Source organism: Stegodyphus dumicola, chromosome 3 (genome assembly GCF_044657685.1).
Source record: "Stegodyphus dumicola isolate Sdum_Otavi_A_Nest chromosome 3, ASM4465768v1".
NCBI lineage: Eukaryota > Metazoa > Arthropoda > Arachnida > Araneae > Eresidae > Stegodyphus > Stegodyphus dumicola.
Genome location: NC_140770.1, coordinates 200,060,116 through 200,077,835, shown reverse-complemented (window position 1 = coordinate 200,077,835; position 17,720 = coordinate 200,060,116). Strand labels below are relative to the sequence as shown.

The following is a 17,720-nucleotide window of genomic DNA, read 5'->3' as shown; positions in this document are numbered from 1 at the left end:
TTTGCAGAAAGTCATGTGCTTTTTTAAATTTCGCTCTTCCGAAAATCTGTGGAGACAGCGATAGCAGTAAAAAGTGCATGCCTTAAGACGTGTTAAATCTCCCATTAACCGCGAAAAATTTCTAATGAGGCAATAATGACTGCCTCCTTCATTAGAAATGTAGAGCAAATTAATACAGTCCTCATTTTCTTGAGGGGATACATAGAGGGGGAACACTTCATCATCTTCATATCCGAAGACGTTAATACGGATATTATTCAGTCTTTCAATGACTGGTATTTTCGTGACTGGAACGGGACACTGGATCTTGCCTAATTTAATATCTGCTTCATAGGGTATGTAATGACTAACTCGTTCAGGGTTATTTTTCCGGTCAATCTTCATTTTATGTGCTAGTAGACACCATACGAAGCATTTTAAGTCCATGTTCTGGATATTTAAAATGGCTTTCTTATCAGCCAGCTTTTTGGGAAGGGGGATGTAACTACTTGGGGCGAGCGGATGATATTTTGCCACACATAAATCTAATTGATTTATTTTATCGAGAATCCATCCCGATCCCCGCTGAGTAAATGCTTCGAAGGACTTAAATTTTTTGAAATCCCTCTTCCACATGACTTTCCACAGTTTCCTCCGTTAATTCAATAGCACATTTAGATCGAAAATGGGGGGCAATAGTATCTAATTCCCCATCCCGTGTTGTGCGTGTTAAATGAACTTTTGCCACGACATACCATTTAATAGCAGATTTGTCGGCTAATTCTTCTTGTAATTTTGATGTAATTTGGGGGCGCATCTCTTCAAAACATAACAAAAAGTCGGACGCATTTTCCTCAGAGGGTGTAAACGTATGTACACTAAATACGTTTAAAGCACCTTCTTTCCTCATTTTTTTCACGGGACGATAGAGCGCATCGACCTTCCTTTTAGCGTAATGAGCCGTGCGCACATGTTGTAGCAATTCACTCTTTTGAGTGAACACTTGGTCGCAAATATTACAACAGTGTTCTTTAGAAGGCTTGATATGGGTCAAAGCATGACGTTTCAAATGTCCATTTCTTGCAAATGCTTTCTGACAAACATCGCAAGTAAAACTTTTTTCTCCGGTATGAGTTTTCATATGTCTGGTTAAACTCTCCTTACGGGTAAAGAATTTAGAACAGATGGTACAGACCTAGGAAAATTAAAGGGGAACCCTATAAGTATACATCTTTTCAAGGTGTATGTTACATATTATATAAATATGCGTCACGCAAAGTGTAATAAAAATTTCTCATCTACCCCAACTATTTCACATAACGCGCTTAAACATAACAGATATAACTAAACATAGTTTCCTCAAGATTTAAATCCTTTCGCATTTAACTCAAAGATACGGAAAAACATGAAGTGAATAGTACCCTGAAAGCGAGCAGTTAAGTGAGAATCTTTACAAATACGGAAACGATCGCTGATAATGATCAGGTAGAAACTCTTCACAAAAGGGTCACGTGTGCAAAGCTGGTTAAAGTCACAAAGCAAGATTGCCAATTGTATCGTTACTTAAAAGATAACAAATAGAATTCTTCTACCCCAAAACGAGAATATATTTTCAATAGAAAGTGTGTATCTAAAATATTTAACTAACTACCGATATTTTTTCTTTTCTAACATTTAATGTATACATGGATTTACGTTGCATTTCAAGTACTGAGAAACATAGTTATTTCGGAATTTAAGATTCATTCATGTCTTAAGCGTGTAAAGGAGAAGAATTATTGTTAACATACTACATTTTCTGATACCGTACCGCTACCTTTCTTAAAACACAACAACTTTGCAAATTATATGCAATACATAAAACTGAAAATGTAATATCAAAAATCACAACTATACATATGTAATTAAATATCAATACCTCTTCAAGAAACATTTATCAGAGTTAACTAAGTTCACGTTATAAGTTTAAACTTTCGAATGAGGTACTAAAACTTCAAAACATACACTGATACTAAAAATTCACACCGTAAATCATGTAAAACATACCTAACAAACTGAAAAACTTAATCTGTAATAATCCATTTTAAAACTTTTCCCTCACATAAGAGGTCCTGAAGGAATGATCCACCCTAAAATAATTTTTGCAAAATAAAATATTTTATAAAAACTTACATGTTCCGGAACCATACTGATTATCAGATCTCCAGCAACATCATTTTCAAAAGTTGACATTTTCAATTTAGAAAATATTAATCAGGAAGACTTGCTCTTTCCGAGATTGTCGAGCGAACTGACTTCTTCCATTTCTGACGCAGCGTTTTATAAGGATTAAAGAATATTCTCCAACATTCCAGATTTGTGTAATCTGAACCAGGATAACCCTTTCTTTCGAATACAACTTCAACTTCCATTAACCCTTATCATGATAACGTGAAGTCTACAACGCTTATCAAGGATCTTCCTTCACTTATGTATGTATTGTCAAACTTGGAATAGCAACAACAACCTTAAGATAATACATTCTTTCGCATATGATTATCAGAGTTTTAGAAATTTTCCATTACTCTATCATGATAAGTGGATGATGCTTTTAAGATTCCCCTTATGCATATATGTAATGTCAAACTTAAGAATAACAACTCTTTCAAATAAGTTTTCAGTGATTATCAGAGTTTTCCATTAACCTATCTTACCCTGATAACGTAATATACATATGACGCCGGACAGACTGTCCTTCCCAAACAAGACAAGACAAGAATGTATTACGATAAGTGTTGATGAATTATATTGGTGAAGATATATTTTTATGTATTAATTTTAAAAATATAAGAGATTCTTTAAGGCAGGAAAAAATTGTTCATTTATTTTGTGATAGGTTTTTTGAATCGAAATGTTATGAAGATTATAAAAATGCATTGATATAAGTACAGCTATTCTATTTAAATTTCTGTGTTTGGTTGATGTTATGACTATTTTTTTTTCCTTATGTTTTTAATAGAAATATATTGAAATTTTGTTTTAATTTTAAAGCAAACGTGTATATCAAATGTCAGTAAATGGATATTGCTGTTAATTTGACATTAACTAATGAAAGAAAATTCCAAGTATATTTTATGTATAATACAGAAATTTATTCTTTGAAAATAAATGTATTGAAAGGTAAAAGCTTCTTGGTGAAATGAATGTTTTTCATAACATTTAAAAACGATGTAAAACAAATATTGATTGTAGAGAGAAGAAAGAGTCTATATATAAAAATAATGATTTTATTCATTTAATAAGGTTCCCATTTTCGTGGAGAACGTATATGTTTTACAGATTTAACATGCAATATTTTTTTTTTCATATTAACATCATGATTCTGTAAATTTTCATTTTTGATATAATCCATTGGCATGTTGATTTCAGTCAAGGCTTTTAAAAATTCGTTTTTAGCAGGAATATTAATCTTTTTCTTTTTGGTTGTAAAAATGATATTGGATAAGTCTATAATATTTGAGTGCTTAATTTTTTCCTTATGATAAAGTACCTCGCCTTTATGATTCCACTTAAGAATATCAGGATGTCGCTTTAAAATAGCTAATGCATTTTGTGCTTTTCTTCTCATTCGTAAAGGTACACTGTCTAAGATAACAGTAGAATAATCAGTTACAGTCATCTGTTTGTCGCCGTCTGTCACAGATGAAGGGGCTTCTTCCTCTTTCACTTTCTTGATCTCAGCTGAATCGTCTAAAGAATTTTGTGAGTCGTCTTTAGGAGGTTTAAAGGGTGAATTGTATTCCTTTAAGTTCAATTTCTTTTGTAAAAGTTCATAATAACGCACTATTTTCTAACGATCGTCAACTGAACTGTTTAAAATATGCATCATGGCTTTATCCAATTCACTTAACTGTTTATCAGAAATGGTATGCTTTGTCATCATCTCTTCTGGAACTAACACATATTTCTTAGTGAACTCCATTGATTAGTCCTGTAAGAACACTGAGAGCAGCAGGAATCAAAACGTTTAGAAAACCTCCTTTTCGTAAAATTAATTTTCGTTTCTTCACAACAGAAATCTTACGATTTCCTAATTTTCGTAAAGTTGTTTTATGCTTACAGAGAGACTTCTTTTGTTGCTCCGACAATGGAACGTTTCCTTTGAGTATGTTTAAACTACATTCGCATATAGCTTTTATGCAATTGATATTAATTTTCTTTAATAGCTGTTTCCGTAACTTTAACGGACAAATGTTTAACAGCTGTAACTGTCTTAGCTGTTTCTTGACCAGCGTCATTTTATAAAATGATGATGCATTTTATAAAGCTGTTGTTTTTATTATTTTTTAATAATGTTTCATTTGATAAACATACTGTACTTGGTTAGGTAAAATTTGGGTGCGTAAACGTAATTCTTCCGGAGTTTCACTGCGCAGATCAATGAATAAATAAGAAAAAGGTTTCTTGGTTGCATCTTCATATACTTCTTGAAAAAACTTTAAATGACGCGGAAAGAGCTGTTTTCCTAAATGTACGATTTGACTGACATCTCTTCTGTTTTTACACAAAATCAAATAGTGTGCATTTAAAGTCACTTCACGCATTTCTTTTCCCTTGTGAAAAAAGTTTTGTGTGATAAAAATAACGCTTAAATTTAAATGATGACTTCCTTTTGTAAATAAGTTAGTCAGACGTTTATCATTCCCACACTCACTCATCAAATCGTCTATGATGAATAATGTGTTGGAACCTAAATATTCTTGATATTTAATTGGTAAACCTTCGACAAAAGTAACATTCGGTATATCATTATACAGAGGTTGGTAAATTCCATAACACCATACTACTTTATCGGGAATCGTTGAAAACATTTCCTCTTTATACTTTAACAGTTCTCGTACAAAATAGGTTTTCCCACATCCAGTGGGTCCCGAAATCACCATTGTGAAAGGATGTTGTAGCTTTGGAAATTCCATATTAAATGAGACAAGACACATAATGTATAAAGTTTAAATGTATTTATTGATAGAAAGAAGATCTTACATGAAATTTCTTGATTACAAAATTATATACTTTAATATCATTAGATATATGTTGAGGTATGAAAGATAACAATATATCATTGAGAGATTGTCCACGACATTTACAGTGTAAATAGTATATGCAATATTGACCACATACTGCTGTTACATTAGTTTGGAGAGTCATCGAATTAAAGTCCATCTGTGGAAATCGTTCTGCATACTTGGTTATCGGTCCAGGAAAATAGGATGGGTCATGTCCATAGGAATCGAAAAATTCCAAATGCTGTGGGGATGAAATGTAAAAGGCTAACCAGTGACTACCGGATTCAGATGCACGATCTACATTAGCTATAAAGCAACTTGGATATTTCTTGATCTCGATAGGGAGTCGATCACTTGCAAAAACTCCCAGAAATGCTTTTCGTATCTTTGCATTCTGAGAGAGCGCTCTGTTTATTTCAAGGCTGTCCATTGCTTAATTAGCAAAATCGCATAGTAAGTACATGACGAGATTTTGTTATTTCAATCACGTTTTGAAATTCTGCATAGACTAGCACCGAGAGAGTCACAGAGAGAGCTTTAACAAATTTAATTTCTACTCGCAAATTACCTTGATGCTGTAAGTTAAAATGAGATCCATCACACATATCTGGAGTTAAATCGAAAGCATATAACACATGTCCTTTCACAAATTCTTCTCGAGATAAATAGATGCCTTTGTCGCGATTAAATCCAGAAAATAAACTGTGGTAAGCACGCACATAATGATTAGATTCGAAATCAAGGTCCATTGGTTTACATGGAACGGGTTGTCCATCTACATAAATCGATATAAAGTTGACATGATGATGGGCAAACAGAAAGGGATTCATTGAATATTGTCCATTCATTGCAGCATTTTCTACACAGGTAATAATGACTCGCTTGGGCATCAATCCTAAAAATACATTATCTTGCATAAAAGACCAACTTCCCTTAGATACTGAATATGCTTTGCATAATACTCGATCTATAGGGTATTTAGCAGAACTTTTTTCCAACGCTTTTACATGTCCGAGAGAGACTCCAGGGTTTACTTTTACTTTTCTGATAAACAAAGAAGCATGATCCAAGATCACTTTATAATCGGCATCTTTCTCAGTAGAAACTAGACAGAAAGCAGATTTACTACGCACCATTTTAATTTTCACATCAACTAAATTTAACATGAGTCGATTTTGTTGAAAAATGTCACAATGTAATTGTCCTATCAAATCCACACTTTGACTGTTTTTTATAAGTTCACCGCGAGCTTTTAGTCCAGCATCCGCATCTTGAGCTAAGACATCTATTTTATTAGGTGAAGTGTCTTGGAAAAATCCTTCGCAATGAGTAAACTTTTCTTTGCATCTTCCCCATAATTCAATAATGTTTCGATGAAGGCTCTATAGGGATAGGTATTTGTCGCAAATGAAATGTTTCTTTCATTTAAACTTACATCTACTTGCGAAAAGAGAGAATGTAAAAATAAATTTACAGGGGCAACCGGTTCTTTGTCTGTTAGATTGGATCCGTCTGCCTTAACTACTTTAACTTGTAACACGTGTATATAAGAAGCAGCTAGATCAATATAGTCTTCACCACTGCCAGAAATATTAAATTCGATAGGTCCTCCATCTCGTATATTTGCGAGAGGGTGATATTCCACAAACTGTCCTTTTTCTATAGCTGTTTGCGTAGGAGGAATGGTAAATAAATCTAATTCAGATTTGACGCAAACGGGAGAGTCTCGATGTATATACGAAGTCATACTTTTTTTTTAAGAGAAAATATCCTGTGCTTTCACCTTCTTTGATCGGTGAGAAATGGTACGCTTTTTCCTACGTTTCTGCTTTTTATTGACTCGTCCAGAACCAATCATGTTCTTCACTTTAGTAGCAGCTTTATCCGTTAATATATTTCCGGCTTCTTTCAGTCGACGCTTAGCAGCCTCTTTTACATCTTGTCCTTGTGATACATCATTTAACAAATTCAGTCCACTATGCCATACTTGTTTTCCAATTGCTTTGGCTCCTGATTTAATAAGAGGTACGGCAGCGCGAAAGAAGGATCTGAATAGACCCCCTAATCCGTATCCTCTCTGATAAAGATTACCTTGATAATAATTCAATCCATGTCCTGTTTGTTGTACATAATAATCTTCAAAAGATTTTTGACAACACTGATAAGGTACATACATTATGACAAGTATTTTTGACGGAAATGAAGTTTCACGTATGACCTTCCTCGTTCAAATGGCGTAAATGCTCCCATATGCGTTCTTATATCGATTTCCAAAGTGTTTATCATTTTCCGATTCACAGGTAAATAATGAGGTCTATCAAATAGTGCACTCACCACTTCTCCATCGCTACCAGTTACTCTTACAATTCGAAGAAGAGGAGCTAAAACATCTCCTACGATTTGAGGTTCTACAATATCCGTATATATCATTAATACACGATAATGTGCACAGGGGTCGGCTGCAAAAGGACTTTCTACAACAGTTTCGGAACTATCATCTGTAGATGTAATTTCCATAGGTTCAAAACCTAACATTTGTGCTAACCCATCATGTAAAATCACTTTAGCGTTATTTTTCACTTTGATTTTCACTCGTTTTGTTACTGGGTTATAATTAAATATTATTTTGTTTTGATGTTCTTTAATATAAATAGCTTTTAAAATATCAGGTACTGTTTCATAACATCCTGGAGGTAATCTACGACCTAACATTTCACCATCTTTCTCTAAAACAAATCCAATTAAGTTATTGTCTGCATTCACATTGTGCCATGTGTGCGGATATAGCAATTCAACCAAACCAACTTCCCACATACCTTTTAATTCAATGGGAACAGGTAAACGTGTTATAAAATGTGAAATTTTATTTTCGGGGAAATAATTCATAGAGCTATTCGCTCGGAAGTGTTACGTAGAAACTCATTTTCACAAATGATTCGGATACAATATTTTCTCACACTTTATATTGAGAGTAAATTAGAAGCTGGAACCCATTGATTGAATTTGTCGGGATAACCACGATATTTTACAAAGTATTCTGTCTGTTTCTTACGCATACGTTTCTTTAAAATTTTTTCAATGCGATATAGCTCTTTCAGTCTCACTTTCTGCAACTCTTGTGCATAAAACGTTCCTTTTACTGAGTCTCCAAGTAAATCTTTAATTCTATACACGGCTGGATGTCTTTTAACACACTCTGTCACCACAAATAGTTCTTCCGTCCAATTGGTTTCATAGCCTTTTTCGAAAGTAAGCTTTAGTTTGGAAACACGTACCACATCTCCTACAGCGAATATACATTTAGAAACGTTAGAAGGATGATCTTCATACAAGGTAAACCATACATCACTCTCATTTTCTGAATTGACTTCTATGGGAGCTCGCTTTATACTTGAATGAAAAGTAGCATTATAACTTTCTATTAATTTGTCCAAGACATCTACATATTTATACGTATTTCGAGTCGTAAAGTATTTCCACATTTTTGTTTTCAAAGTGCGATTAAACCTTTCCACCACGGATGCTTTGGTAGTATTGAATGTATTGAAAAGTTTAACTTGATTTCTTTTTAAAAATTTTATAAACACTTTATTTTTAAATTCGGTGCCCTGATCCGTTTGAAGGAATTTTGGTTTACGTTGACTCATTATTTTTTGAAACGCTTTCACAATATCTTCTCCTCTCTTTTGTTTCAGAGGAACAGCCCATGCATATTTGGATAATATGTCAATACAGGTTAATATATATCGATAACCATCATTATGATCACGTAAATGTGAAACATCCACTAAATCAGCTTGCCATTGTTGATCTATAGAATACACGATTAGTCTATTCGTTGGAAATTTTCGGTGAATCGGTTTGTGAAGAGTGTACGCATCTATTCCCTCTAACCATGTTTGAATCTCTTTCCTGGAAACTTTACCTCCTGCAGCACGATGTAAAGCTTCAACACCACCAAAACTTGCAACATGAGCCGGATCCTGATACGATAAATTCATATTCATAACCTATTGAATTATTCTTCATATGGATAATGATAAATTCCCACTGTCGTTAAGACGTAGCGTAAAATCAATAGGAATTTTATGAAATTCTGTAAAAATATAGATGGATGATAAAATAACACATAAAACAGTGTATAAACACACCGCAACGGTGGCTTCTCCTGGGGCAGGCATAATTGCAATTGATGAGCTGATTCAAATTCCATTATCTTATATAGGCTTTTTTTACCTGAATCTGAATGTATCTTGTCAGCTTAGTGGTTAAAATCTTCAAACTACTGAGCTGGTGAGATATTTTGTTTGAGAGTTCAATTCTATATTTTGAATCATACAACATTTTTTTAATAAAAGAAACTTCTAAATAAATTATTTTCTTTTTTCGTCCCTAGAGGACGCCATGAGCAATTCCTAAATAGATTATTTTCATTTTTCATCCCTAGCGGACGCCATGACCCCGTTGCCAATTTAAAAAAAAAACTAACTTTAAATGAAAAGCAGGAGGTCTACAACTCAATCAGCAGTCTACGAACACCTCAACTCCACTCGAAACCCCGCCTACTAGTGTGATGACGTTGCCTTTGGCCCCGCCCTCTGTGTGACGTCATTGACCACGCCCACACCCCACACCCCATGCAGCAGAACCCGTATTTTTATACTACTGCGGCAGCTGGCATTTCTGGATTCTGAGCCGTTTCTGCAGGCAGCACAGGTTCTTGAAACTCGGCCATGGTTATTCTTCTTCGTTGGGCGCCACTATCAGGGTCAATGTTCCTTCTAACCTTCTTCGGGAACATGCAAGGACCTGACTCGGAACAGAGAGCTTACTAAAGCTATGTTCAAAACTGTGGGAAGTAAACAGGATACACAAGAAGGGTATACTAAACCCTTTATTTTTCTCTATTTACAATGACTTCCGTACTTCGGAATACACCGACCCGCTACTTGGGGTCAAAACGTAAAAGTATAAAAATAAAACTAAACTCTAATTTAACTTTAGAATAATAAACGTGGAAGATTGGCCTTATATTAACAGGAAGCGTATGTAGTACAGAGAACTGTGAACACTACAATACGTTTAAATTTATCAAGAGGATTAAAACCTCTGGCCTGGAAGGCAACAAGCAACTGCGTAACTTCTAAGGTAAGCGGCCTCACTGCTTCCTCTCTCTCGTTTGGCAAAAAGCCACAACTTAAATACTTGGCGTTCGCCAGACAAACTTTGCATAAAAACCTTAACGCTTATAATTCTGGCCGGAAGTAGAAAATAAGAAGTGATAGTAAAGATTTAAAATAAAATAAACGTTAGTAAAACTTAAGATCCTTACAAGATATTCTTAGATATCCCAAATTTCGGTCAGGAAGCTGCAGACGTGTCAATAAACAATGTTTGAATCGGCTAACAAATATTTTTTAAATTTTAATGAATGTGAATGATTGATTTTTTGTAATTTCTTCGGAATTATTTTGGTCATTATTGTCATTACTACTTGTTATTCTTTTTTTTTTTTTACATGGGCTTCAGAGAGTTGAATTTCTATAACAAACTCTAGGTTCTTGACGTATGGCGTTTGGATATATTCTGGACAGATGGTTTGATTTCGCCGAGCTGCTTGTGTACTGCATCAATCATTTTTGACGTCCGAGTGCAGTTAGAGTTTTTTGAGACGCTGCGACGAAGCGTTAATCGTGTGGTTGTAAATTTGAGGTGACATAAAAATGTCACAGAAGGATAGATTTACGATTTCTGTAAACTTAACCTTATACGCTAGACAAACATGGTATGCTTTCGGAAACACTAAAAGTCTCTCATACGTGAAATGCATCTGGGCTGCTTGATTCTTTTCGTTTTTAATGTGATTTAATGCCAGAATGAAACATTTCTGTCGTTTTGCGTCCCAAAGTATTCCCGTATCTTCTGCAGTGGAATAGGAAAATGACATTTTGCTACATGCTATGACAAAGAATGTTTCTTATAGAAAGAAATACAATCGAATTCTCCTTGTTTTGTAGATATGTAAAGAGTTATTACTTGTTACAGCACATTAAATGTTTATTACGCAGTATCCAAGAAACATTTCTGTGGAGTATATATATTATATGCGTAAGAAAGATAAAAAAAAAATAATTTAAATTAGCAATACTCTCTTAATGCTTAATTTTGAGTATTTCTCCTCTTTATTCTAAAAATTGTAATTTGTTTTTGTATTGCGTCATTTCGAGACAAACCCACCTCATATAACTCTTCCATAACGCTGGTGACATAAATGTAACTAAAAGAGCCAATAATAATTTTACAGCAGTATTTATTATCCAGTCAAAAGTATTGAGAACCGAAATGAACTCATTCTGAATTAAGATTTCATCCTTACTTGCTTTCTGTACTTCGGCTTATATAGATTGTTCCTTGCTGCTCTCTTCTTATTGCAAAGCTATAAAAAATGTAAATGTTTTGAAACAGGTACGAATTAGAGTGCCAAATTTTTTATGGCTGCAACATGCTTACTGAAATAAAGATTAATATTTAATCAGTTTGTTCTTTTTATCGATCCATGTTATATAAGAAGAAGAAAAAGAAGTTATCTCCAAGGATTGGCTTTAAATACATGCTTCCAACGAGATAGAAGCTTATAATTGCCTTTTTGAAAAAATGTGTTTTTCTGGAATCCAGAAACTGTAATACAGCCTTTCTGACATGTTGCGTTTCTGAAACTGCTGTTCCCGCAGGTGGCTGGCTATCCATGGCCAAAAACAGGTAATAGCCCGATTGAGCGACTGACTTTTGATCACCTCTTTGGTCGTTTTTACGATATGAGAGTACTGTTATTCCTGCTTTCTAGATATTCATAATAGACTATGCCAGCGCTGGTCCACCATATACATAGCATTACCTCCTTTTGATGAATGTCCGGTTTAGCGGCTAGTGAGACTAAACTAGAAGTCGAGCAACGATGGTTCCCTTTCAGTTATCATACATGAGCCATGTTTCGCCACAATCAAGATTTGGTCTAGGAACGAGGCTTCATTATGGTGCGACAGCAACGACAAAGTTTTCAATCATTGGAACTTGTTTTCTTCGAACCAGGACATGAGGAACCGTTTTCTTAGTTTTCGTGCCATTGTAAGATTATGAAAATGTGATCGAATGGTTTCGTCAGATACTCTACACCTGTGTGCAGGCTTCTGACAGGTTTGATGAGGATTCTGCGTGATTTCCTCTTCCAGCTTGACTTTGTCAAGGGTGGATGTACGAGCAACACAAGGTTTGTCAACAAGGCTCTCGTCTTTGGAAGAAATCTGCTGAATCTCTTTTGAGCAGTCCGTTCACTCACTGATGTCTCTCCAAATACGGAGCATATTCTTCTAATGGCCTCTGCAGCTTTGTTTCGTAATTTGTACTCCTAAAGCAAAATAAGCCTGAAAATGTCCTTTGTCAGCGACATGTTCTTTCGAAGATTGCGCTTTCCTACAAAATCGGTAGCGAAACGTGCGATGCACTGAGCAACCCTCTACTGACTGTTTGAAAGGAATGTAAACACATGGCGTTATTAAAATGGTTTGACCACCTTAATGCGCCAAAAGTAACTGTTCTCAAAATCCGCACGAACTTTCTTGGCTACCTGATATCCGCGGCGCCACCAAAACATGATTAGACTTGACTAGAGTACGGCAGGAGACTCTACCAACGTTTTTGTATGAGAAAGACGATACCGAGTCTAGACTAAATTAAAATTAGCTAAAAAACATTACTAGGGTTTACTACTGTATTCCACTCGACTGTAGTGGCAACACAGCTTTGTTCGCACTCTCAGTGGTTATTTGTTAGTTATTGGTTCAGATATTGCGTGTATTTTTGTACTTATTTATTATTATTTGTAATATTATATCACATATAATTATCAAAAGATAAATGACTAATAAAACAAAAACAAACAAACGAAACAAAACAAACAAAAAACAAAACAAAAAAACATTGTGTCGGTTCTAACCGGTAGATAATCAAATGATGTCTAAACGGAAGCAATTTTTCACTAACAATAAATAGTTAAGAGACGTTCAGCTAAAGCATGAGTTCCGAAAATTATACTGATGAATCCATTAACTAACAAACTATTGTATTAAACGGCCTTATCAAACGATTCCATAAGAACTTTATAGTAGAAGTACCACTTGGATTTAAACATCTGAAGTACAATATCAAGCCATACACTTCTTTATAAATAAGAAAAAAGAGTAAATAGCAAAAAAACGGACGAATTTTTCTTAGAGGGCTTCGTCTGAAATTTTATTTATGGCTTCCTATGAAATATTCCAATTAATTGCTGAAATTGGATATCCTCATAAACTTGCTAAAAATTTATAGTTCCTGAAATGAAAATGCTGGCATCTCATATATGTATTAAAAAACAGCAAAACCAGATGTCCAGACAATAGCAAACCAAACGTTAACTTGTGGAAATTGCGGATAATATCAAAAGAATTGTTGTAATTCGCTGAAGACAGTGCTTTTTTTTTTTTTTTTTTTTTTTTGTTATTAAGTCAGTGAAAGTACAGACATATCGGACAGCTCCAATTTAATGTATTTTGTGAGATATGATTTCGTGAATACGTGCAATTAAAAATTCTCCTTTGCAAACCATTGAATACATCGGAAAATTTTTGTAACTTGTTCGATACTTACATCAATCGAAATGACACTGATGGAAAAAAATGCGTCAGACTGCGTAGCCATGGCGTTCGCGCAATCGCAGATCCGTGCAGGGCATTTTTCCGAAAATAAAGGCCATTGGCACCCGAAAGTATATGTTTGCATTGCAGCGCATTCAGAGGACCCTCGGTATAATAAAGTCGTTGCTTTTTCAAACTGCTATACATAAGAGTATATAAAATTTATACATTTTATAAAACATAATTCCTTAAATTCTGGGTAATTTAATACATTACGTAAAAAGATGGGCAGTGAACAGGATCATCTTTCGCGTTGCGAAGTACGAATGGTTATCCAAAAGGAATGTTTTAAAGAGACTTTTGGAAATGAGAGAACTTTTATTTTGAGAGAACAACAAATTAAAAAACTTGTTGCAGCGCTTTAAAAACAGCTTCGGCAAAGTGGCATTGATAGACTTTTGGTTATACTGACGTCAAGAATATCCATTTTTGGTACAAAAGGCAATTAAGTTTTTAATGTCTTTTCTTATAACTGAGATATGTGAAACAACCTTCTCGACACTTTTTTTTTCTGACAAATAAATGTCGAAACCGATTAGATGTCAAACCAGATTTACGAATAAAGTTATAATTGTTTTTATTTTTATTTTATTTATTTTTTTTTTAAGTCTAAAGAAGTTGTGTTCCTGAGGGACTATTGTTCTGGAATTTTGCGTCGGTTCATTATAAATGTCCGATTATATATATATATATATATATATATATATATATATATATATATATATATATATATTTAAACTTCCAGTCACCGAAAACCTGAATATATTTTAACCTGAAAGTTCTAGTCAACGAGAAACAATATCATACTTTCCATTAAAACATCATCATCTATTAAAACTTTTTACTGTTTTACATTCTTGTTACTTTCACAATCAAAAAAAATATTTTAACATTAAAATTATTTTTATTTACCGGTAAGTTAAATGGTAAGATATTAAAATTTTTTAATTTACCTATTGCCATAAACATAGTTGAAGAATCTTAAAACAACTGGGTAACGAAAAAAAAGGTTTTCGAAAGGCTGGTCTGAATGCATGTTTGCCGCAAGGGAAGTGCAAAGATTTTACTGTGTGTATAATCTACAAGGTCAAATCCATAATTATTATATTCATAAACTATAGTTTTCCCAAACGAATGCGATGATACATTATTAATATGTAACATTTTCTTAACGAGCATAAACTAACTAGACGTTAATAGGCTGTGTAAGGAATTATCCTTAAGTAAGTCAGAGTCCAGCGAAAGGATGTAAAGGACGCTTTAACTCAATATATTCACAGATGGCCCCCGACCTTACAAAAGCCAGAGCATTTGGCTTAACTCAAAGGATAACAAGTAACATAAGATAGAATAGAATTAAGTTAGCTTAACGGTTCTTCACAGGTCACTTAACGCGCAGGCAGGGTCTGATTCTTAAAATTCGGCGTAAACAAGCATAATGGCTAGAAGCGCTCAACTTCACAGAAATCTAATCGCTAGTAAAACAAAGGTCTTAATGTAGCCTTCTCTTAAATGATAACTTCTTTCTACCTCATTAGAATACACGCGCACTACCTCATTTACATCGTGGTAAGAACGCGTGGGTTGAAAACGAGAATAATAGGAAAGTTGCTTCAAAATAAAAATTAACTGTTAAATAACTTAAATACATCCCCTCAAATGTGCGATAGCATATTCAATGAGATAAGCTGAAGCATATGATTGGCTTATAAATAATATATTATTACTTGTTGTAAAGCAATAACATATAACACATATCGAATTTAATTAGATAAGCTGAAGCATATTATTGGCTTATAAATAATATATTATTACTTGTTCTAAGGCAATAAAATATAACACATATCGAATTTAATTAGGTCTAATCAATAAGGAATTTTAAGTTTAAATATATATGTATATGTAATGTAACTGCTCCATTATTGTAATAAAACTGTGGCATTATTGTAATAAGATGACTTGGTGAAAGAAAGTTGCAACGGATTGACGATAATTCTCTGCGTTACAATTGCGTAGCTAGCACGCTGAAACTCGAAGAACATACATAACGATAAATTCCGCATATAATTTTTATTTTATAATTCTTTTATTTGATAATGCGCATCATCACTGTGCGTGCGCTATGCACCCAACAATTTTATACGGCTTACATTTTCTTAAACAATGTACGAAATTAGAAAAGTAAACTCTGCGTGGCTAGCGGGAAGGCGACACTGCAAAAAGCAGCAGAAGAGAAGGGCGAAGAAGAAGAGGGAGTTGCGACGCAATTAACCTTTTATACCGAATTCCATTTCGGATATCAGGACAAATTAATGTCCAGTTGTTGAGTTAAGGTTTCATCGACAAATGCGCATCAGAAGTGCAGAGAGTTAGAAAATTATTGCTCTGTTATTTTTAGAATGAAAACGGAAGTTAAAGTGCTAGTATTAATTTATTATTTGGAAGATAGAGAGTTTATATTTTACATATATCTACCGCTTTATTTTATCCTTTTATTTTATTTCAATCTATAGTATTAAATACATGTAAATAAATTAATTTTAATTGACGTTGAAAGACTAAACAAACGAATCAGATAACCGAAGTTTCTGATAACTGGAATTCTAGGGTGCCTAAATATAAAAACAATTTTTTTTGATTAAGAGTATATTCTTTAAAAAAAGGTTATTTTGTTGAATGTACAATTTAGTTATATGGAAAAAAATAGTGCATAATTACTCTCAGTCTTTGTCTTACTACATCATATTTATCGGCTCACTTTTCGTTTTCCCCAGTTTACAGCTGCTGGAGCGAGTAATGTGATCCAAAGGAATGATAGATTGAAAAGACAAAGTACAACATTTGCTGGTGCCTATGTTGCACTCTATTTTGCAAAGACATCTTTTGGAATAAAATAAAATTACATTTATATAATTTTAATAATATATTGCAATTTTAAAAAAGCTTTGATTCCCTTAATAATATCAACATTAACACATCAGAAAAGATTTTTTCCTTCCTTGTGCGGCCTAGTAAATTATACACATTTTTCGCTGCATTTCATTTAAGCTTATTTTCTGGGATTTAATTAGAGATATATTTCTCATTCAATTAAATGAGTTCTCACTTCGCGGCAAAACAAAAATACTTAAAAACTCAATATATCTTCATTAAAAATTGAAAAATATGGAAAAACATCAAACACAGTTAAAACAGTTAAAAACACAATTTTTTTTTCAATTAAAATTAGATTTAATACGCAAAAACAAGCAATTCGGCCAGCGGGCAAGAAGGCAGATTTTTCGGTGCACAAAACTAAAAGTTTACTTTTTGCTCCCACTCGGCAAAAAAGACACTGAAGATGCAGAAAATGACTTACTTCACTATTTATTCTATTGAGTTTGAAATGTAAAGAAATGGGAGTTTTTTAGGCTTAACTCGCCACTTCAACTTTTAAATTGTTGCATCCAGATCAACTAAAGGCATAAAAACCTTAACCAGAACATAAGCACAATATAATTGAATCATTTTTAAAGCAAAAAATGCACAATTTACAAAGATATAAGAATAAAAAAAACTGAGCTCACCGAACTGAGTAATAGAGCAGATACATAGTGTATATATGTATACATTTTCGGTGCTTTCGATTATAACCAAAAAGGGAGGTGCACAACTACATATTATAGCAGTCCCATATAGAAAATTTCAACGTTCTGAGGCTACATTCATATGTACGTACGTACAGACTTAATGTAAAAATCTCTTCTGAATCCGTTTTAAATTTACAATCCGTTTTGAAAAAAACAGTCTTTTATTTTGTCCTTGCATACAAATGTCATTCAAAAACACCGTTAAATTGCCTTTGACAGCGGTTAAAATATATATTTTCCTTGAAAATTTGACACCCGAAATTTTTCGCGATTGCAGTACTTCCTTTACTTCGTACAAGGAAGTAAAAAAGAAACTGCTCATAAATACAAGGCTC

At 33.7% G+C, this 17,720-nt stretch overlaps 1 protein-coding gene across 1 annotated transcript; it reads right to left on the bottom strand.

Annotated features, from left to right (window-relative positions):
• Window positions 1-5,461: 5,461 nt before the first annotated feature.
• Window positions 5,462-6,160, bottom strand: LOC146998243 (uncharacterized protein F54H12.2-like). Its single transcript, XM_085812478.1, has one exon. The coding sequence runs from the start codon at window positions 6,158-6,160 to the stop codon at window positions 5,462-5,464; it is 699 nt and encodes a 232-aa protein (XP_085668604.1).
• Between the last annotated feature and the right edge of the window lie 11,560 nt (window positions 6,161-17,720).